General features: G+C 45.0%; 1 protein-coding gene across 1 annotated transcript in view; it reads left to right on the forward strand.

Moving 5' to 3' along the window:
* Positions 1-18,408, forward strand: part of ACE (angiotensin I converting enzyme) — an 85,314-nt gene that overhangs the window by 53,959 nt on the left and 12,947 nt on the right. The window contains exons 16-20 of the mRNA XM_069751360.1: positions 8-151; positions 6,258-6,449; positions 6,637-6,734; positions 7,832-8,001; positions 16,608-16,831. Of these exons, the coding sequence (XP_069607461.1) occupies positions 8-151; positions 6,258-6,449; positions 6,637-6,734; positions 7,832-8,001; positions 16,608-16,831 (828 nt within the window). The remainder of the gene's footprint in view (positions 1-7; positions 152-6,257; positions 6,450-6,636; positions 6,735-7,831; positions 8,002-16,607; positions 16,832-18,408) is intronic.

Below are 18,408 nucleotides of genomic sequence, written 5' to 3' on the forward strand. Positions count from 1 at the left end.
TTATTAGATCTAACTGAAATAATGGCCAAATCAAGAGACTACGATGAACTATTATTCGCCTGGAAAGGCTGGAGAGATGTTTCTGGAAAACTAATGCGCGGAAAGTACACTAGATATGTGGAACTTGGGAACGAAGCGGCAACACTGAACGGTAAGACTGTCTATAGTGTTACAGATGGATCCCTTAGGAATGTTTAAATTTCATGCCTCAAGGAATGTCTTCAGCTGGGCATATTGCCCTGTGCCCACATTTGGGTCTGGAGGTGTACTGCTCATTTCAAAAGCATTTTTATTGGCGCATTTCAGTAGTTTTGGTTCATCCACCCTTCTCTAAATTGCTTGTCTATAAATGCCATACTACTGCTCTGATCCCATCACTTTGTACAGGACCTCCATGTGCACTGGAAACATGATTGTATCTCCTATGGACATAATGTTTGATTTCTTGGGCTCAGCCATGCCCCCTCTCTGCAGAACTCCTCCTGCTTTTAAAGATGTCAGAACTAATATTAAGGAAGCTATAAAAAGCTTGTGGAGCTACAAGTTGTGCACAAAAAAAATTGCAGCATTTTAACCAGTGCACTTTATTGTAGCAAACAGACAATGATTTGTAAGGCTACGTTCACATTGGCGTTCCGCCAATGTGCGTCGCTGTTGCGCCGGCGACGCAGCGGCGATGCGCCCCTATGTTTAACCCCTTCCCGACCCATGACGCCACGTAGGCGTCATGAAAGTCGGTGCCATTCCGACCCATGACGCCTATGCGGCGTCATGGAAAGATCGCGTCCCTGCAGATCGGGTGAAAGGGTTAACTCCCATTTCACCCGATCTGCAGGGACAGGGGGAGTGGTAGTTTAGCCCAGGGGGGGTGGCTTCACCCCCTCGTGGCTACGATCGCTCTGATTGGCTGTTGAAAGTGAAACTGCCAATCAGAGCGATTTGTAATATTTCACCCATTATAACGGGTGAAATATTACAATCCAGCCATGGCCGATGCTGAAATATCATCGGCCATGGCTGGAAATACTAGTGTGCCCCCACCCCACCCCACCGATCGCCCCCGCAGCCCCCCGATCTGGCCGGTACACTGCTCCGGCTCCCCTCCGCTCCGCTCCCCCCCGTGCTCGTGTCCGCTCCCCCCGTGCTCCAATCACCCCCCCGTGCTCCAATCACCCCCCCTGCACTCCGATCCACCCCCCCCCCCGTGCTCCGTTCCACCCCCCCGTGCTCCATTCCAGCCCCCCCGTGCTCCGTTCCACGCCTCCCGCGCTCCGTTCCACCCCTCCCGCGCTCCGATTCCCCCCCCGTGCTCCGATCCCCCCCCCCGTGGTCCCCCCCACCCTATCATACTTACCGATCCAGCCGTGGTCCCGTCCGTCTTCTCCCGGGCGCCGCCATCTTCCAAAATGGCGGGCGCATGCGCAGTGCGCCCGCCGAATCTGCCGGCCGGCAGATTCGTTCCAAAGTGCATTTTGATCACTGAGATTATATCTCAGTGATCAAAATAAAAAAAAATAATAAATGACCCCCCCCCTTTGTCACCCCCATAGGTAGGGACAATAAAAAAATAAAGAAATTTTTTTTTTTTCCACTAATGTTAGAATAGGGCTAGGGTTAGGGGTAGGGGTAGGGGTAGGGTTAGGGCTAGGGTTAGGGTTAGGGTTTCGGTATGTGCACACGTATTCTGGTCCTCTGCGGATTTTTCCGCTGCGGATTTGATAAATCCGCAGTGCTAAACCGCTGCGGATTTATGGCGGATTTACCGCGTTTTTTTCTGCGCATTTCACTGCGGTTTTACAATTGCGATTTTCTATTGGAGCAGTTGTAAAACCGCTGCGGAATCCGCACAAAGAAGTGACATGCTGCGGAATGTAAACCGCTGCGTTTCCGTGCAGTTTTTCCGCAGCATGGGCACAGCGATTTTTGTTTCCCGTAGGTTTACATTGAATTGTACACTCATGGGAAACTGCTGCGGATCCGCAGCGTTTTCCGCAGCGTGTGCACATACCTTTAGAATTAGGCTATGTGCACACGGTGCGGATTTGGCTGAGGATCCGCAGCAGTGTTCCATCAGGTTTACAGTACCATGTAAACATATGAAAAACCAAATCCGCTGTGCCCATGGTGCGGAAAATACCGCGCGGGAACGCTGCGTTGTATTTTCCGCAGCATGTCAATTCTTTGTGCGGATTCCGCAGCGTTTTACACCTGTTCCTCAATAGGAATCCGCAGGTGAAATCCGCACAAAAAACACTGGAAATCCGCGGAAAATCCGCAGGTAAAACGCAGTGCCTTTTACCCGCAGATTTTTCAAAAATGGTGCGGAAATATCTCACGAATCCGCAACGTGGGCACATAGCCTTAGGGTTAGGGTTGGAATTAGGGTTGTGGTTAGGGTTAGGGGTGTGTTGGGGTTAGTGTTGTGGTTAGGGGTGTGTTGGGGTTAGGGTTGTGATTAGGATTATGGCTACAGTTGGGATTAGGGTTAGGGGTGTGTTGGGGTTAGTGTTGGAGGTAGAATTGAGGGGTTACCACTGTTTAGGCACATCAGGGGTCTCCAAACGCAACATGGCGCCACCATTGATTCCAGCCAATCTCGTATTCAAAAAGTCAAATGGTGCTTCCTCACTTCCGAGCCCTGACGTGTGCCCAAACAGTGGTTTACCCCCACATATGGGGTACCAGCATACTCAGGACAAACTGCGCAACAATTACTGGGGTCCAATTTCTCCTGTTACCCTTGTGAATCTAAAAAAATGCTTGCTAAAACATCATTTTTGAGGAAAGAAAAATGATTTTTTATTTTCACGGCTCTGCGTTGTAAACGTCTGTGAAGCACTTGGGGGTTCAAAGTGCTCACCACATATCTAGATAAGTTCCTTGGGGGGTCTAGTTTCTAAAATGGGGTCACTTGTGGGGGGTTTCTACTGTTTAGGCACATCAGGGGCTCTGCAAACGCAACGTGACGCCCGCAGAGCATTCCATCAAAGTCTGCATTTCAAAACGTCACTACTTCAATTCCAAGCCCCGGCATGTGCCCAAACAGTAGTTTACCCCCACATATGGGGTATCACCGTACTCAGGAGAAACTGGACAACAAATATTGGGGTCAAATTTCTCCTGTTACCCTTGGGAAAATTAAAAAATTCTGGGCTAAATAATTATTTTTGAGGAAAGAAAACGTATTTATTATTTTCACGGCTCTGCATTATAAACTTCTATGAAGCACTTGGGGGTTCAAAGTGCTCACCACACATCTAGATAAGTTCCTTTGGGGGTCTAGTTTCCAAAATGGGGTCACTTGTGGGGGGTTTCTACTGTTAAGCCACATCAGGGGCTCTGCAAACGCAACGTGACGCCCACAGAGCATTCCATCAAAGTCTGCATTTCAAAACGTCACTACTTCACTTCCGAGCCCCGGCATGTGCCCAAACAGTGATTTACCCCCACATATGGGGTATCAGCGTACTCAGGAGAAACTGGACAACAACTTTTGGGGTCAAATTTCTCCTGTTACCCTTGGGAAAATAAAAAATTGCAGGCTAAAAGATCATTTTTGAGAAAATAATTTTTTTTTTTTATTTTCATGGCTCTGCGTTATAAACTTCTGTGAAGCACTTGGGGGTTCAAAGTCCTCACCACACATCTAGATTAGTTCCTTTGGGGGTCTAGTTTCTAAAATGGTGTCATTTCTGGGGGATCTCCAATGTTTAGGCACACAGGGGCTCTCCAAACGTGACATGGTGTCCGCTAATGATTGGAGCTAATTTTCCATTTAAAAAGCCAAATGGCGTGCCATCCCTTCCGAGCCCTGCCGTGCGCCCAAACAGTGGTTTACCCCCACATATGGGGTATCAGCGTACTCAGGACAAACTGGACAACAATATTTGGGGTCCAATTTCTCCTATTATCCTTGGCAAAATAGGAAATTCCAGGCTAAAAAATCATTTTTGAGGAAAGAAAAATTATTTTTTATTTTCATGGCTCTGCGTTATAAACTTCTGTGAAGCACCTGGGGGGTTAAAGTGCTCAATATGCATCTAGATAAGTTCCTTGGGGGGTCTAGTTTCCAAAATGGGGTCACTTGTGCGGGAGCTCCAATGTTTAGGCACACAGGGGCTCTCCAAACGCGACATGGTGTCCGCTAACAATTGGAGCTAATTTTCCATTCAAAAAGTCAAATGGCGCGCCTTCTCTTCCGAGCCCTGCCGAGTGCCCAAACAGTGGTTTACCCCCACATATGAGGTATCGGCGTACTCGGGAGAAATTGCCCAACAAATTTTATGATCCATTTTATCCTACTGCCCATGTGAAAATGAAAAAACTGAGGCGAAAAGAATTTTTTTGTGAAAAAAAAATTACTTTTTCATTTTTACAGATCAATTTGTGAAGCACCTGAGGGTTTAAAGTGCTCACTAGGCATCTAAATTAGTTCCTTGGGGGGTCTAGTTTCCAAAATGGGGTCACTTGTGGGGGAGCGCTAATGTTTAGGCACACAGGAGCTATCCAAACGCGACATGGTGTCCGCTAACGATGGAAATAATTTTTCATTCAAAAAGTCAAATGGCGCTCCTTCCCTTCCGAGCCTTACCATGTGCCCAAACAGTGGTTTACCTCCACATGTGAGGTATTGGTGTACTCAGGAGAAATTGCCCAACACATTTTAGGATCCATTTTATCCTGTTGCCCATGTGAAAATGAAAAAATTGAGGCTAAAAGAATTTTTTTGTGAAAAAAAAGTACTTTTTCTTTTTTACGGATCAATTTGTGAAGCACCTGGGGGTTCAAAGTGCTCACTATGCATCTAGATAAGTTCCTTGGGGCGTCTAGTTTCCAAAATGGGGTCACTTGTGGGGGAGCTCCAATTTTTAGGCACACGGGGGCTCTCCAAACGTGACATGGTGTCCGCTAAAGAGTGGAGCCAATTTTTGATTCAAAAAGTCAAATGGCGCTCCTTCCCTTCCAAGCCCTGCCGTGCGCCAAAACAGTGGTTTACCCCCACATATGAGGTATCAGCGTACTCAGGACAAATTGGACAACAACTTTCGTGGTTCAGTTTCTCCTTTTACCATTGGGAAAATAAAAAAATTGTTGCTAAAAGATAATTTTTGTGACTAAAAAGTTAAATGTTCATTTTTTCCTTCCATGTTGCTTCTGCTGCTGTGAAGCACCTGAAGGGTTAATAAACTTCTTGAATGTGGTTTTGAGTACCTTGAGGGGTGCAGTTTTTAGAATGGTGTCACTTTTGGGTATTTTCAGCCATATAGACCCCTCAAACTGACTTCAAATGTGAGGTGGTCCCTAAAAAAAATGGTTTTGTAAATTTCGTTGTAAAAATGACAAATCGCTGGTCAAATTTTAACCCTTATAACTTCCTAACAAAAAAAAATTTTGTTTCCAAAATTGTGCTGATGTAAAGTAAACATGTGGGAAATGTTATTTATTAACTATTTTGTGTCACATATCTCTCTGGTTTAACAGAATAAAAATTCAAAATGTGAAAATTGCGAAATTTTCAAAATTTTCGCCAAATTTCCGTGTTTATCACAAATAAATGCAGAATTTATTGACCTAAATTTACCACTAACATGAAGCCCAATATGTCATGAAATAACAATCTCAGAACCGCTAGGATCCGTTGAAGCGTTCCTGAGTTATTACCTCATAAAGGGACACTGGTCAGAATTGCAAAAAACGGCAAGGTCTTTAAGGTCAAAATAGGCTGGGTCTTGAAGGGGTTAACATAGGGGACGCGTGCGTTTTTTGGGTGGCGTTTTTTGACACTTGCGTCGTTTACGACGCTAGCGTCGGACGCAAGAAAATGCAATAAGTTGCATTTTGTGCGTCCGATTCTCGTCAAACGACGCATGCGTCGCAAAACGCACGCGTTTGTGCGCGTTTTTTCGTGCGTCGCGCGTTGCGTCGCCGACGCAGGGCGGCGCAACGCTAGTGTGAACGTGGCCTAAGCTACTCAATGTGATTGCCTAAACTTTGACGTGAACTAAAGGTGTGTAAAGTAGTGAGCTTAAGTGGCAAATTGTCTCAAAAGCAGGAAGTCTCACAGAAGTCACAAGTGTCGTCATTTACACAAATTGATAAACCCATACATGTGTGTGACTGCTCTGGAGTTTGAATATGTCACTGTTCATGGGAAAGTCTTTAACGTACAGACCAAATTTATGCAAGAAGTTTTTCAATCTAAAATACTTTTTTTTTTTTTTTTGTTTTTTTTGTTACTGCCTGATCTCCTCTTCTAGGTCATGCAGACAATGGAGCATACTGGAGATCCTGGTACGAAACCCCAACTTTAGAGAGTGAAGTTGAAAGACTTTATCATGAGCTGCAGCCGCTCTACCATGAACTCCATGCCTACGTCCGTCGTGCACTCTACAAGAAATATGGAGACAAGAAAGTTAATCTGAAGGGGCCTATTCCTGCCCACCTACTTGGTGAGATGAAGAATAATTTTTCCATTCATTTGGGGTGCTTGGTTAAAAAAAGACCTATAGGATGTATCAATGTCTGTGGGATCTCTAATGGTTCCAACACTAACCTATAAAACTCTTAAATCAAATTCCATGCATACATGTATTTGACAATCACAATGTCATAAATGTAATTGTGTATACTTTACAGGGAACATGTGGGCACAGTCCTGGTCCAACATATATGATCTTCTTGTCCCATATCCTAATGCCGCACAAGTTGATGCTACCCCTGCAATGATAGCTCAGGTAGGTTATTCAATGATGCAGAACAGTACATTTTACTGGAGACTTTACGCTCATGCCAGAAGTCTGAAAGCATTGTAGAGAAGGCTGGTGTGGTGACAAAAGCTTACTCCTGCTTATATGCCATGATAAATAGAAACTGCAGCAGCTAAGGAGTTAACTGGCACGATATGAGCTTGATAGACTCCGTATGAGGGTGAGCAATTATGAAGAGGATTGTTTAAATTGTTTACAATTGGTAGATGACTGACACTAAATAAGTTTTGAAATATTCTTGGAAAGATTGGTAAAGCAGACTGAATTCAGACAGCCATGAAAAAATAGAGTATGGACTAGATGTGGGTCTCCTGCCCCAACTCAAGTCTTATAGGCCTATATGAAGATCTTGCATTCATGTCAGGAGAACCGAAGACGGGCAGTATGTCCCAGTGCATACTTGGACAGACTTCTGGATTTGGCTAACGAATGCACATGCCTTAAATGCTTTCCACAGTCAGAATGGTCCTTTTTTAAAGATGAATAAAATATTAAGTACAATTCAAATCTCTCAACGCATTTTAAAGGTAAAAATGAGTCGTTTGGTGGGATTGGAGAGTGACTGATCATTCAGGACATTTATTTAATGGGCGTTCAAATAGATTTCTTTAAATCTTCAGATAAGTTGTTCAAAATAAATGACGGGGTATTGGTATGAAAAGTTGTAAAATGTAGTATTGCATTTTGTAATCTCATAACCTATACAGTCATGTACCTTAGTTTGAAAAAATATATATTTTCATGCAACTACCTAATTGGGAAATGTCTATGGCTACACAGCACCCTATGTAGATGGGAAAAGAGGCTCTGGTATCAACAGTTTGTTTCAGAAATCACAGTAATAATCATCCCTTGGATCGATCCTTTTTCATTGAACCTCCTGGGCTATATTAATTTTGTATTCCAATTCAATGATGCTTCCTGATGTCAGGACTCGCGCCAAGGAAAGAAGTTTTGGTATACGGCTATGACTGAACAATGTTAGTGTCAGAAAAAAGCTTGTACATAACAAAATTGTGACCAAACTGTACAATTAAAGGTGTGTTTTTTGTTTTTTTTTTAAGAAATGGACCGCTAAAAGGATGTTTGAAGAATCGGATAATTTCTTTAAATCTCTAGGTCTTATCCCCATGCCAGATGAATTTTGGGAAAAATCCATGATTGAGAAGCCTTCTGACAGAGATGTAGTATGTCACGCATCTGCTTGGGATTTCTACAACCGGAAAGACTTCAGGTATCAACCTCTTAGACTTGTGAATGTATTAGATTTTTTTTTTTTTTTTTTTTTTTATAAAGGTCTATTTTTATTTTCATGGCCAAAGGGCTGTACTATATTCCCCAAATCAATTATGTTGGAATATATATATATTTTTTTAAATTTAATCCTGAAGTCAGAAATGGCTACTTTTAGTTGCATTATCTGGGTCCTATATTCATACAAAATAAAATGGAGTGGTCACCTGATGGCCAGATACATCCTGGAATAACTTAGTTGGGTTGTCTTTCAGAAGATCTTTATCCCTTCTCTTTACTTGCTGTCTCAGAAAATGTAACCTGAGGCTGCTGTGATTTAAAGGAAAAACTAAAATTGTCGTCATCCATGTCTCTAGTTTAATGGACTGCAAACAACTTGCAATCCATACCCAACCGGACTGCTTACCTATATAATATGAAAGGTGTTTTGGGGGCTTTTGAGATTGACACCACCTATAGATTGCTGGCCCCCCAACAAATACCAATATTGATGGTCTAACACCCTCTTAAATCAAGTGCAATCGCCTCCAGTGGCAGCCAGATGTAAAGCACAGAACTCCACTAGCTATGTATTGGCCATTATCAACAGCCATTACATAGGCTTTGCAGGCATCAGAGGCTGAATACAACTGGTCAGTATGAGTGCCAGGTGCACCACCAATACAGTAATGACACACGCCTAAAAGAACTTTTTAACAAAATGGAGGACACATTTTTTTTTTTCTTGGTCAAACTCTACACTGTGGGCAGAATTATTAGGAAAGTTGTATTTTAGAGCATTTTTTTTTATTACTGATCAATGTTCTCAATCAACCCAAAAGACTCATAAATATCAAAGCTTAATATTTTTGGAAGCTGGAGTTTTTTTTTAGATTTGGCTATCTTAGGAGGATATCTGTTTGTGCAGGTAACTATTACTGTGCAGAATTATTAGGCAACTTAATAAAAACCAAATATATTCCCATCTCACATGTTTCTTTTCACTAGGTAAACCAATCACTGCACAAAATTTGGAAAAACTTTTCTGACATGCAAAAAACAACCCCCCCAAAAAAATTAGCCTTCCATCCATAGATTCAGTTGCTTGATCTGTTTACGAACAACATTGCATGCAGCAGCCACCACAGCCTCCCAGACACTGTTCCGAGAGATGTACTGTTTTCCCTCCCTGTAGATCTCACATTTTGAGGGACCACAGGTTCTCTATGGGGTTCAAATCAGGTGAACAAAAGGGGGGGGGCCCATGTCAATTATTTTTTTTTTTTTCCTTCTTTGAGACCTTTATTGGCCAGCCATGCTGTGGAGTAGTAGGAGGCATGTGATGGAGCATTGTCCTGCATGAAAATCATGTTTTTCTTGAACGATACAGACTTCTTCCTGTACCACTGCTTGAAGAAGTTGTCTTCCAGAAACAGGCAGTAGGTCTGGGAGTTGAGCTTAACTCCATCCTCAACCTAAAAAGGTCTCACAAGTTCATCTTTGATACCAGCCCATACCAGTACTCCACCTTGTTGGCGTCTGAGTCGGAATGGAGCTCTCTGCCCTTTACTGATCCAGCCTCTGGCCCATCAAGAGTCACTCATTTAATCAGTCCATAAAACCTTTGAAAGGTCAGTCTTAAGATATTTCTTGGCCCAGTCTTGACATTTTATTTTCTGTTTCTTGTTCAAAGGTGGTCGTTTTTCAGCCTTGCTTACCTTGGCCATGTCCCTGAGTATCGCACACCTTGTCTTTTTGTTACTCCAGTAACGTTGCAGCTCTGAAATATGGCAAAACTGGTGGCAAATGACATCTTGGCAGCTTCACACTTGATTTTCCTCAATTTATGGGCAGTTATTTTGCACCTTTTTTGCCCAACACGCTTCTTGCAACCCTGTTGGCTATTTGCCATGAAACGCTTGATTGTTCGGTGATCAGGCTTCAAAAGTGTGGCAATTTCAAGACTGCTGCATCCCTCTGCAAGACATCTCACAATTTTGGACTTTTCAGAGCCTGTCAAATCTCTCTTCTGACCCATTTTGCCAAAGGAAAGGAAGTTGCCTAATAATTAAGCACACCTTTTATATAGGGTTTTGATGTCATTAGACAACACTGCTCCTCATTACAGAGATGCACATCTGATTTACTTAATTCGTAGTTGGCTCTCAAGCCTGAATATCTTGGAGTAGGACAACATGTATAAAAAGTATTGTGATCAAAATACAACTTGCTTAATTCTGCACACAGTGTAAAGAAACAAATCAGATGTGCACAAGCCCATAGGCTAATGTGGCACCCCAGGAGTCCGGATGCCACAGTGGCAATGCCTCCCTCACAGGGGGAAATGCCATGCCTGGAAGCAAGAAGGGAACCCCCTTAACGGGTAACACTAGCATGCAACACTTTCTTGACTCCAGACCAGAAGGGGAGCTCTAAACCCAATTTTAGGGGAGCTTCCCTGATGAGTTCTGGTCTGGAGGCGGGGTTAGTCGGCAAGTCTGAGCTAGTGAAGGAAGAGGACGCAAGTGAGAAGCTAGGGATAGGAGCTGCGTCTAAGCTCAACCCAGGACTGAGCGCAACAGACCAGAGTCTGTGGTTGTGTGGGAACTGCATGCCCAGCAAATGAATCCAGAGAACGGGAGATTGCAGGTCTCCTGGCCACATCTGACGCCCGAAGGCACAGCATCAAACTAGAGAGCCTGGAGCCACCACGAAGGAGTGACATCAGGAAAAGGCTCAAGCTGCCTGCTATGCGTATAGTGTTCCACTTAAGGGACAGACTGAGAGGGACTTGAAGAGAGCTTAAGGCATCAAGAACCTAAAGAACAGTGCAGTAGGGAGGCTTCCAACCCCACCTGGCTAGGGGATTCAGAAATTCTTCCAGGCTGCCTGGATTTCCAATACCACCTGTACCTGTGCTCAGAGGTGTATCTAGGGTTTCTGGCACCCGGTGCAAGAGTTCAGTTTGGCGCCCCCCCCCCCAGGACATATGTGATTTGCACACTTAGTCATGTACCGACAAGCCGCTCTCCCTAATGCTCTCAATACTTTGTGAAAAACTGAGAGAAGCAGAAGAGAAGCTTGTTGTCACAGGACCAGAAGTATGAAAGTTGCATGTGAGTGAAGAGTCCATGTGACAACTACTGGAACCTGCAGCGCTGAATCCTGACATTGCAGGCTTCTGAATTCTCACAACTAATGCACTGCACACTTTTAGGATTCTCCCTTGCCGGTGGACAGTCATGTCAGCACAAGCATGTGATTTGTATACATCTGGCCACATTCAGACTAGACGTGCCCGGCCTCACTCAGTTCATTTTCATTGAGTGAGGCCACACATGTCTAGTCAGCATGTGACCGTGGAGCGCCCCCAAGGGCTAGGGGAACTCTGTACTGGGCTCTTTGGTTCTCAAGGGGTATGTCACGGTGGCTGACCCGGTCCGCGGCCCTTGGAACATCCGTTGTAAATGGAAGGTCTTTAAAGGCGAAATGTTTGTGATGCCACCTGTGGTATTCGGTCAAGGTGACCGACGCTGCTTAGGGGTCCGCAGGGGTGATGTTATGGCAGCTAGATGGTATACTTTCCCACAGGTGAAGTGTGTCCCAGGGCTTCCCAGTGTGTAGATGGTGAATGGTGTGAGGCGCAGTGAAGAATGGGGACACAAGTGTGTAGTCTCTTTACCTTTTACTGAAGGCTTCAGCATCCACAGTCCAGAGCACCAGATCACAGGGCAGGCAGAGTCTGGCCGGTCTAAAGGCAAATCCAGAGTCCCCTTATCCGGGTGGAAATCGGTAGCCTTCCTCTAGCACCTGGGTGTTAAAGTAACTTACTGCTGAGCTTCTCATAAGGTCCTCACAACTGTTGTAGATGTTATGTCTCTCTCTGTCCCCCAGATGGATAGGACAAACCCGTATGACTGGTGGCCTGAGGCTTTTTACAGGGACTCTAGCACGCCCCAGCCTCTACAAGTTGCCACGTGCCTCCTGGGTATAGGGTGGATCAGTAACTTGAAATTGGCTGTCCTGACAGTCTCTGGCACAAGGCATAAAGGACTGTTGCTCCTTCGGTGTTACGGCTACCGGATCCTGCGCCTCAGAAGGAGGCAGTCTGTGCAGGGCAGAACTCCTTCTGGCTTCCTCTCCTTTTCCTGTGACTTTTCTCACGCTTTACAATACAGTTCTTTCAGTGTCTCTTAGGATGCTGCCGCATGTCGGGCAGGCACAGCTCCGTGGCCTTCTGTCTAGGCCTCTGACAGGATCCCACCCCTGTCAGGAACCCACTACCTGAGCAGAGCTCAGATAGCAGCTCACTGGGTGAAGCCCAGCTCACTTCTGCCTAACCTCCTGTCTAAACCACCAGTTTTACCTAATTGTGAAGAGTGCCCTGATAGGAGCATGGCTTCCCCCGGTGGACTGGAGTGTGGAGTGTGTTGTGTGTTTGTTACCTGGTAGAGATCTCCTTTATTGCCTTCAAACATAACATCACTAACCCCCCCCTCCCCCCCCCCCCCCCCGAGGAGAATGACATTACTGCAATGACCAGGACCCTGGGGCGCTGCAACCGCACGTATGTAAAATCGCCAGCACGAGAGAATCCTGACAGCATGCAGTGCGCACTCTGAGAACTCAAGTCTGCAGTCACAAAGAATGACTGCAGACTCATTACAAACCTGGACATCCCCTTTAATGCTCCTAACATAAATAAAAACATGAGAATTAGTATCACAAATAACATTAACATCCATGTACCTTTATAGATGACGTCGTCTCTAGAGCAGTTCTTCTTTTCTTCATTTTGCCCAGATCCCATGATGAGTTTTGTCATCCAGTCGTCTCTGCAGAGTTCCATCTTCTCCACTCTTTTGCAGAAAATCTCCACATGACACCCTTAAAGATGCAAGTGTCATTATAATGTTCCTGAATAAAAAATTGCCCCTCGCTGTTATTGTCTGCACAAAATATGGTACATGCTCTTCACATTGACCTCTCCTTTCCATACCGGCCCCCTCTTCACACTGTCCTCTCATACTGTCCTCCCTATAGGGCTCAGTATTTATACTGTACTCTCTCATCACACTTCCGCTCCTTGGTATACTGTGCCCTTACTGTCCCTCCATGCTATGCCCCCACTACTCAGTTTCTATTCTGTGCCCACTCACTTTTCTCCCCCCATACGGTCTTCTCATACTGTCCCCTCTCACATCCCTCCTGTTCACCATACTGTCTCCTCATATATTTACCCCCTCACTTTCTATACTGCCTGCTCACCTGACTCCCCATACTGTGTCTGCACACATCCCATCACCCTCATACAGGTCCTTCTCAAAAAATTAGCATATAGTGTTAAATTTCATTATTTACCATAATGTAATGATTACAATTAAACTTTCATATATTATATATTCATTATCCACCAACTGAAATTTGTCAGGTCTTTTATTGTTTAAATACTGATGATTTTGGCATACAACTCCTGATAACCCAAAAAACCTGTCTCAATAAATTAGCATATTTCACCCATCCAATCAAATAAAAGTGTTTTTTAATAACAAACAAAAAAACCATCAAATAATAATGTTCAGTTATGCACTCAATACTTGGTCGGGAATCCTTTGGCAGAAATGACTGCTTCAATGCGGCGTGGCATGGAGGCAATCAGCCTGTGACACTGCTGAGATGTTATGGAGGCCCAGGATGCTTCAATAGCGGCCTTAAGCTCATCCAGAGTGTTGGGTCTTGCGTTTCTCAACTTTCTCTTCACAATATCCCACAGATTCTCTATGGGGTTCAGGTCAGGAGAGTTGGCAGGCCAATTGAGCACAGTAATACCATGGTCAGTAAACCATTTACCAGTGGTTTTGGCACTGTGAGCAGGTGCCAGGTCGTGCTGAAAAATGAAATCTTCATCTCCATAAAGCATTTCAGCCGATGGAAGCATGAAGTGCTCCAAAATCTCCTGATAGCTAGCTGCATTGACCCTGCCCTTGATGAAACACAGTGGACCAACACCAGCAGCTGACATGGCACCCCACACCATCACTGACTGTGGGTACTTGACACTGGACTTCAGGCATTTTGGCATTTCCTTCTCCCCAGTCTTCCTCCAGACTCTGGCACCTTGATTTCCGAATGACATGCAAAATTTGCTTTCATCAGAAAAAAGTACTTGGGACCACTTAGCAACAGTCCAGTGCTGCTTCTCTGTAGCCCAGGTCAGGCGCCTCTGCCACTGTTTATGGTTCAAAAGTGGCTTTACCTGGGGAATGCGGCACCTGTAGCCCATTTCCTGCACACGCCTGTGCACGGTGGCTCTGGATGTTTCCACACCAGACTCAGTCCACTGCTTCCTCAGGTTCCCCAAGGTCTGGAATCGGTCCTTCTCCACAATCTTCCTCAGGGTCCGGTCTCCTCTTCTCGTTGTACAGCGTTTTCTGCCACATTGTTTCTTTCCAACAGACTTACCATTGAGGTGCCTTGATACAGCACTCTGGGAACAGCCTATTTGTTGAGAAATTTCTTTCTGGGTCTTACCCTCTTGCTTGAGGGTGTCAATGATGGCCTTCTTGACATCTGTCAGGTCGCTAGTCTTACCCATGATGGGGGTTTTGAGTAATGAACCAGGCAGGGAGTTTATAAAAGCCTCAGGTATCTTTTGCATGTGTTTAGAGTTAATTAGTTGATTCAGAAGATTAGGGTAATAGGTCGTTTAGAGAACCTTTTCTTGATATGCTAATTTATTGAGACAGGTTTTTTGGGTTATCAGGAGTTGTATGCCAAAATCATCAGTATTAAAACAATAAAAGACCTGACAAATTTCAGTTGGTGGATAATGAATCTATAATATATGAAAGTTTAATTGTAATCATTACATTATGGTAAATAATGAAATTTAACACTATATATGCTAATTTTTTGAGAAGGACCTGTACATGTTTCCTCATACATGCACTCATTCCCCCGTTCTGTTTCCTCATATATGCCAACCCATTCCCCTGTACTGTTTCCTCATACATGCCCCCATCTCCCCCTTTGCTCTTCATTTTGTCCTCAAATCTCCCTCACACAATAAATCCCTCCCCATTCCCCACACAGCCCCTCATCACCACCCACACAGCCCCCTATCATCCACTACACAGCCCCTCATAATTATCTCTCCCCCCCCCCCCCCCCCATTCTCCACACACCTCAGTTTTATCTCCTCACATGGCTCCATGCTGCAGATCCTCAGTCCTCTCCTTACAAGGCCCCATGTGCAGGTGAAACCCCTCATTTCCCACTTATTTTCTCTAGCAGCTTCCTGCTATCGTGTCTTCACTGGAATGAAGAAGGCCCCACCTCTTCCGGTGACATCGTTACCTCCCGAAGTCACCTCCATGCTAGTCTCTGCAGTCAGATGTTCAATTGTACTCGTGTCTGTAAGATATTAGTACAATTGAATACTGGGAGCCAACGTGCTGCAGCTTCTCTGTGCTGGCTGTCCGCTTGACAGTCGGCACAGAGAATGGCTGACTCCCAGACCGGGGGGTGGCAGAATGCAGCTGCCAGGGGAGAGACACTGTGGACCACTGCATTAGGCGGCCCCCCCCCCCCTCCCCTAGATATGCCACTGCCTGTGCTCCAGACAACACCTACAATTAAAGGTAAAAAAAAACTAAAGTCCATGTCCTCCAATCATTCCTGAATCCCAACTTCCACAATCCCCTCAGACTGTTTTGGTAGCCGTGGGGAGCAGGACCATCCTAGCTGCATTACTATTGGCCGCAGCGATTCCTTTAAGCAGCGTCGGTCATCTGTAGCCGAATACCACAGATGGCATCACGAACAATCCCCTATAAAGTCTCTCATCCCTTTTTAATTGCGCACCCAAGGCCACAGACTGGATTACTGCTGCCGTGACCACCCCCTTAAGAACAGTCTGACCCAGTTCAGAGTACCCCACGGCCCTAGCAGGTGTTGCACCAACATTGGTCTGGGTGCAATCCCCAGTGTATTCTAATACTTCCATCTGCATAAGCCCTTGTTGGGATTTTTAGCTTATCAACTCTTTTTTTTTTTTTTTTAAAGGGAGTATAAACAAAACCGCAATTCTGCTGTTTTTTGTTTGTTTTTTTTCTTGTGGATCTAGTGGTCTGTAATCCACTGTGACACTCAGTATATTGAACCTAAGGATTAAGTGGCTGTTATGTAGTAATCAGAATAAATGCTACCACAGCTCTGCTGATTGGCAATGTGATGGCTTATAATTTGTAATCATGCAAAGGATTTTAATCCATATAGAACAAATGCTCGTAGATGGCTTAATGACAGGATTCTTACATGTTCTGGATAAAAGATAAGACTTCCTGCAGTGATACAAGTGGACAAATGCTTCTTGTGAATAAGTAATTAGAAATAATGGTCTCTCTACCTAATTGGTACAATTGTCGTCATCTTGCACTCCTGGCATTCAAAGAATTGCCAGCAGAGAGATTCCCAGGAAATCGTAGTCAATTTAATATGCAAGAAACTAAAGACTCCCATTGTAAAATGAGAATGTTTAAAGGGAAATGTAGTTGTGAATTGTACAGCAGCCAAATTAATGTAACTTTTTTTTGGTCTTTTATTCAGAATTAAGCAATGTACAGTGGTTAACATGGATGACCTGATTACCGTACACCATGAGATGGGCCATGTTCAGTATTTCCTACAGTACAAGGATCAACCAGTTACTTTTAGAGAAGGTGCAAATCCTGGCTTCCATGAGGCTATTGGTGATGTAATGGCCCTGTCTGTTTCCACACCAAAACATCTCCACTCTATTGGCCTCTTAGAAAAACCTGATGAAAACGAAGGTATGAAAAACACCAGTCGTATCTTTTCGTTGTTTGTCTATCGTTTAAATATTCACCTTGGACAATCGTACCTTGAAGCTGTTTTACCTGCATCAGGTCTGATTGTTCTAATTCTAGGCTTTGTTATAATTCTAAAGAGTCTGTTCATCTTTCTAAACCTGTCCCATATTAAAACATTGTCCTCTTTTGTACTGATTTATACTTGTCCCTCAGCTGGGACCCTCGGTTTTCAACTGTAATGTGGGGAAACCTAGAATGCCACCAAAGTAGAATGTAGCATTACACATTGTAATGGACAATTAATTTAATACAAGATGGACCTATAGCAAGAGACACTCTGTAACTATGCTCCACTTGAGCCAAGAGCTGAGGATCTGAGTCGCTCCACCAGGGCAATGGAGATACTCCGTACCGGGTCTGGTCACTCTTAAAGGGAATGTCAGTGGCTGCGATCCGGTCCGTGGCCCTAGGCGCTCACTTAAAAGGGGAAAGGTCTTTAAAGGGAATTTGGAAATAAAGTCTATTTGATGCCACCTGTAGTTCTGTCAGAGAAGACCGATGCTGCTTAAAGAGGTCCTCTGGGTGATGTTGCTGCAGCAAGATGGTAACGCTCCCAGGGTGTTTGGCAAGGATGATGGGTTGCCGGTAAATAACGGATAACAGTTGTAAAGTCTTTACCTGGTTTACTGGTGGTAGCAGTCCACAGTCCAGGGTACCAGGCACAGGTGGTGTGGTCTGGCCGGCCTGGAGGTGCAGCGCCCCAGAGACCTGGTCATTGCAGTAATGTTGCTCTGCCACTAAGGGGATTGATGGTACGTCTGATGGCACTAAAGGAGTTCATCTGACCAGGTATCACAAGCACACATTGTACTTCACACTCTGGCCACTAGGGGGAGCAAAAGGTTCTATTAGGCCACTCCTCACACTGGTAAAACTAGGGGTTGGATAGGAAGTTAGGACAGAAGCTGACTGGGTTTTGCCCAGGCAACATCCCGTGGCAGGGGGTGTTGAGGGGGGAGACTTCAGAGGGGTCCCTGTCAGGCGTGGGAACCTGGCAGAGACTTAGCGACAAGGACAGATTGTTACAGAGCTGCGCCTGCACTACCATTCGGCGGTATCCTTAGAAAGGACATGAAGAGAAGGATATTGTGGACAGTGAGAAACGAGATCAAGCACAAAGGAGAGCCAGTAGGAGTCGTGCCCCGAGAACGGCAACATCCTACTGAGGTGCGTAGCCGGTGACCGATACACCGAGGAAGTAACTGACTTTATGCCATACTTCAAATACCGCAGGACAGTTAATTATAGGTTGGCTGTCTACCATACATCACCTAAGCAGACATAGGGGGCAACCGTGGAGAGGGGCGTCTCTAGGGTCCCAGAATAGCTCCGAGCCTTCCCGTCAAACGGGTGCGTCCTAGCCATAACAAACTTGGGGGACGGAGAGAGAGAACGAGAGCAGAAGTTGTGAGGACTATCCCGAATGCTCAGCAGGGAAGCACTACAATACACAGGCGCTAGTGGTAGGCAACTATTTCCACCTGCAAAGGGAACTCTGGATGTGCCTTCGGACCGGC

Source organism: Ranitomeya imitator, chromosome 2 (assembly GCF_032444005.1).
Source record: "Ranitomeya imitator isolate aRanImi1 chromosome 2, aRanImi1.pri, whole genome shotgun sequence".
Taxonomy (NCBI): domain Eukaryota; kingdom Metazoa; phylum Chordata; class Amphibia; order Anura; family Dendrobatidae; genus Ranitomeya; species Ranitomeya imitator.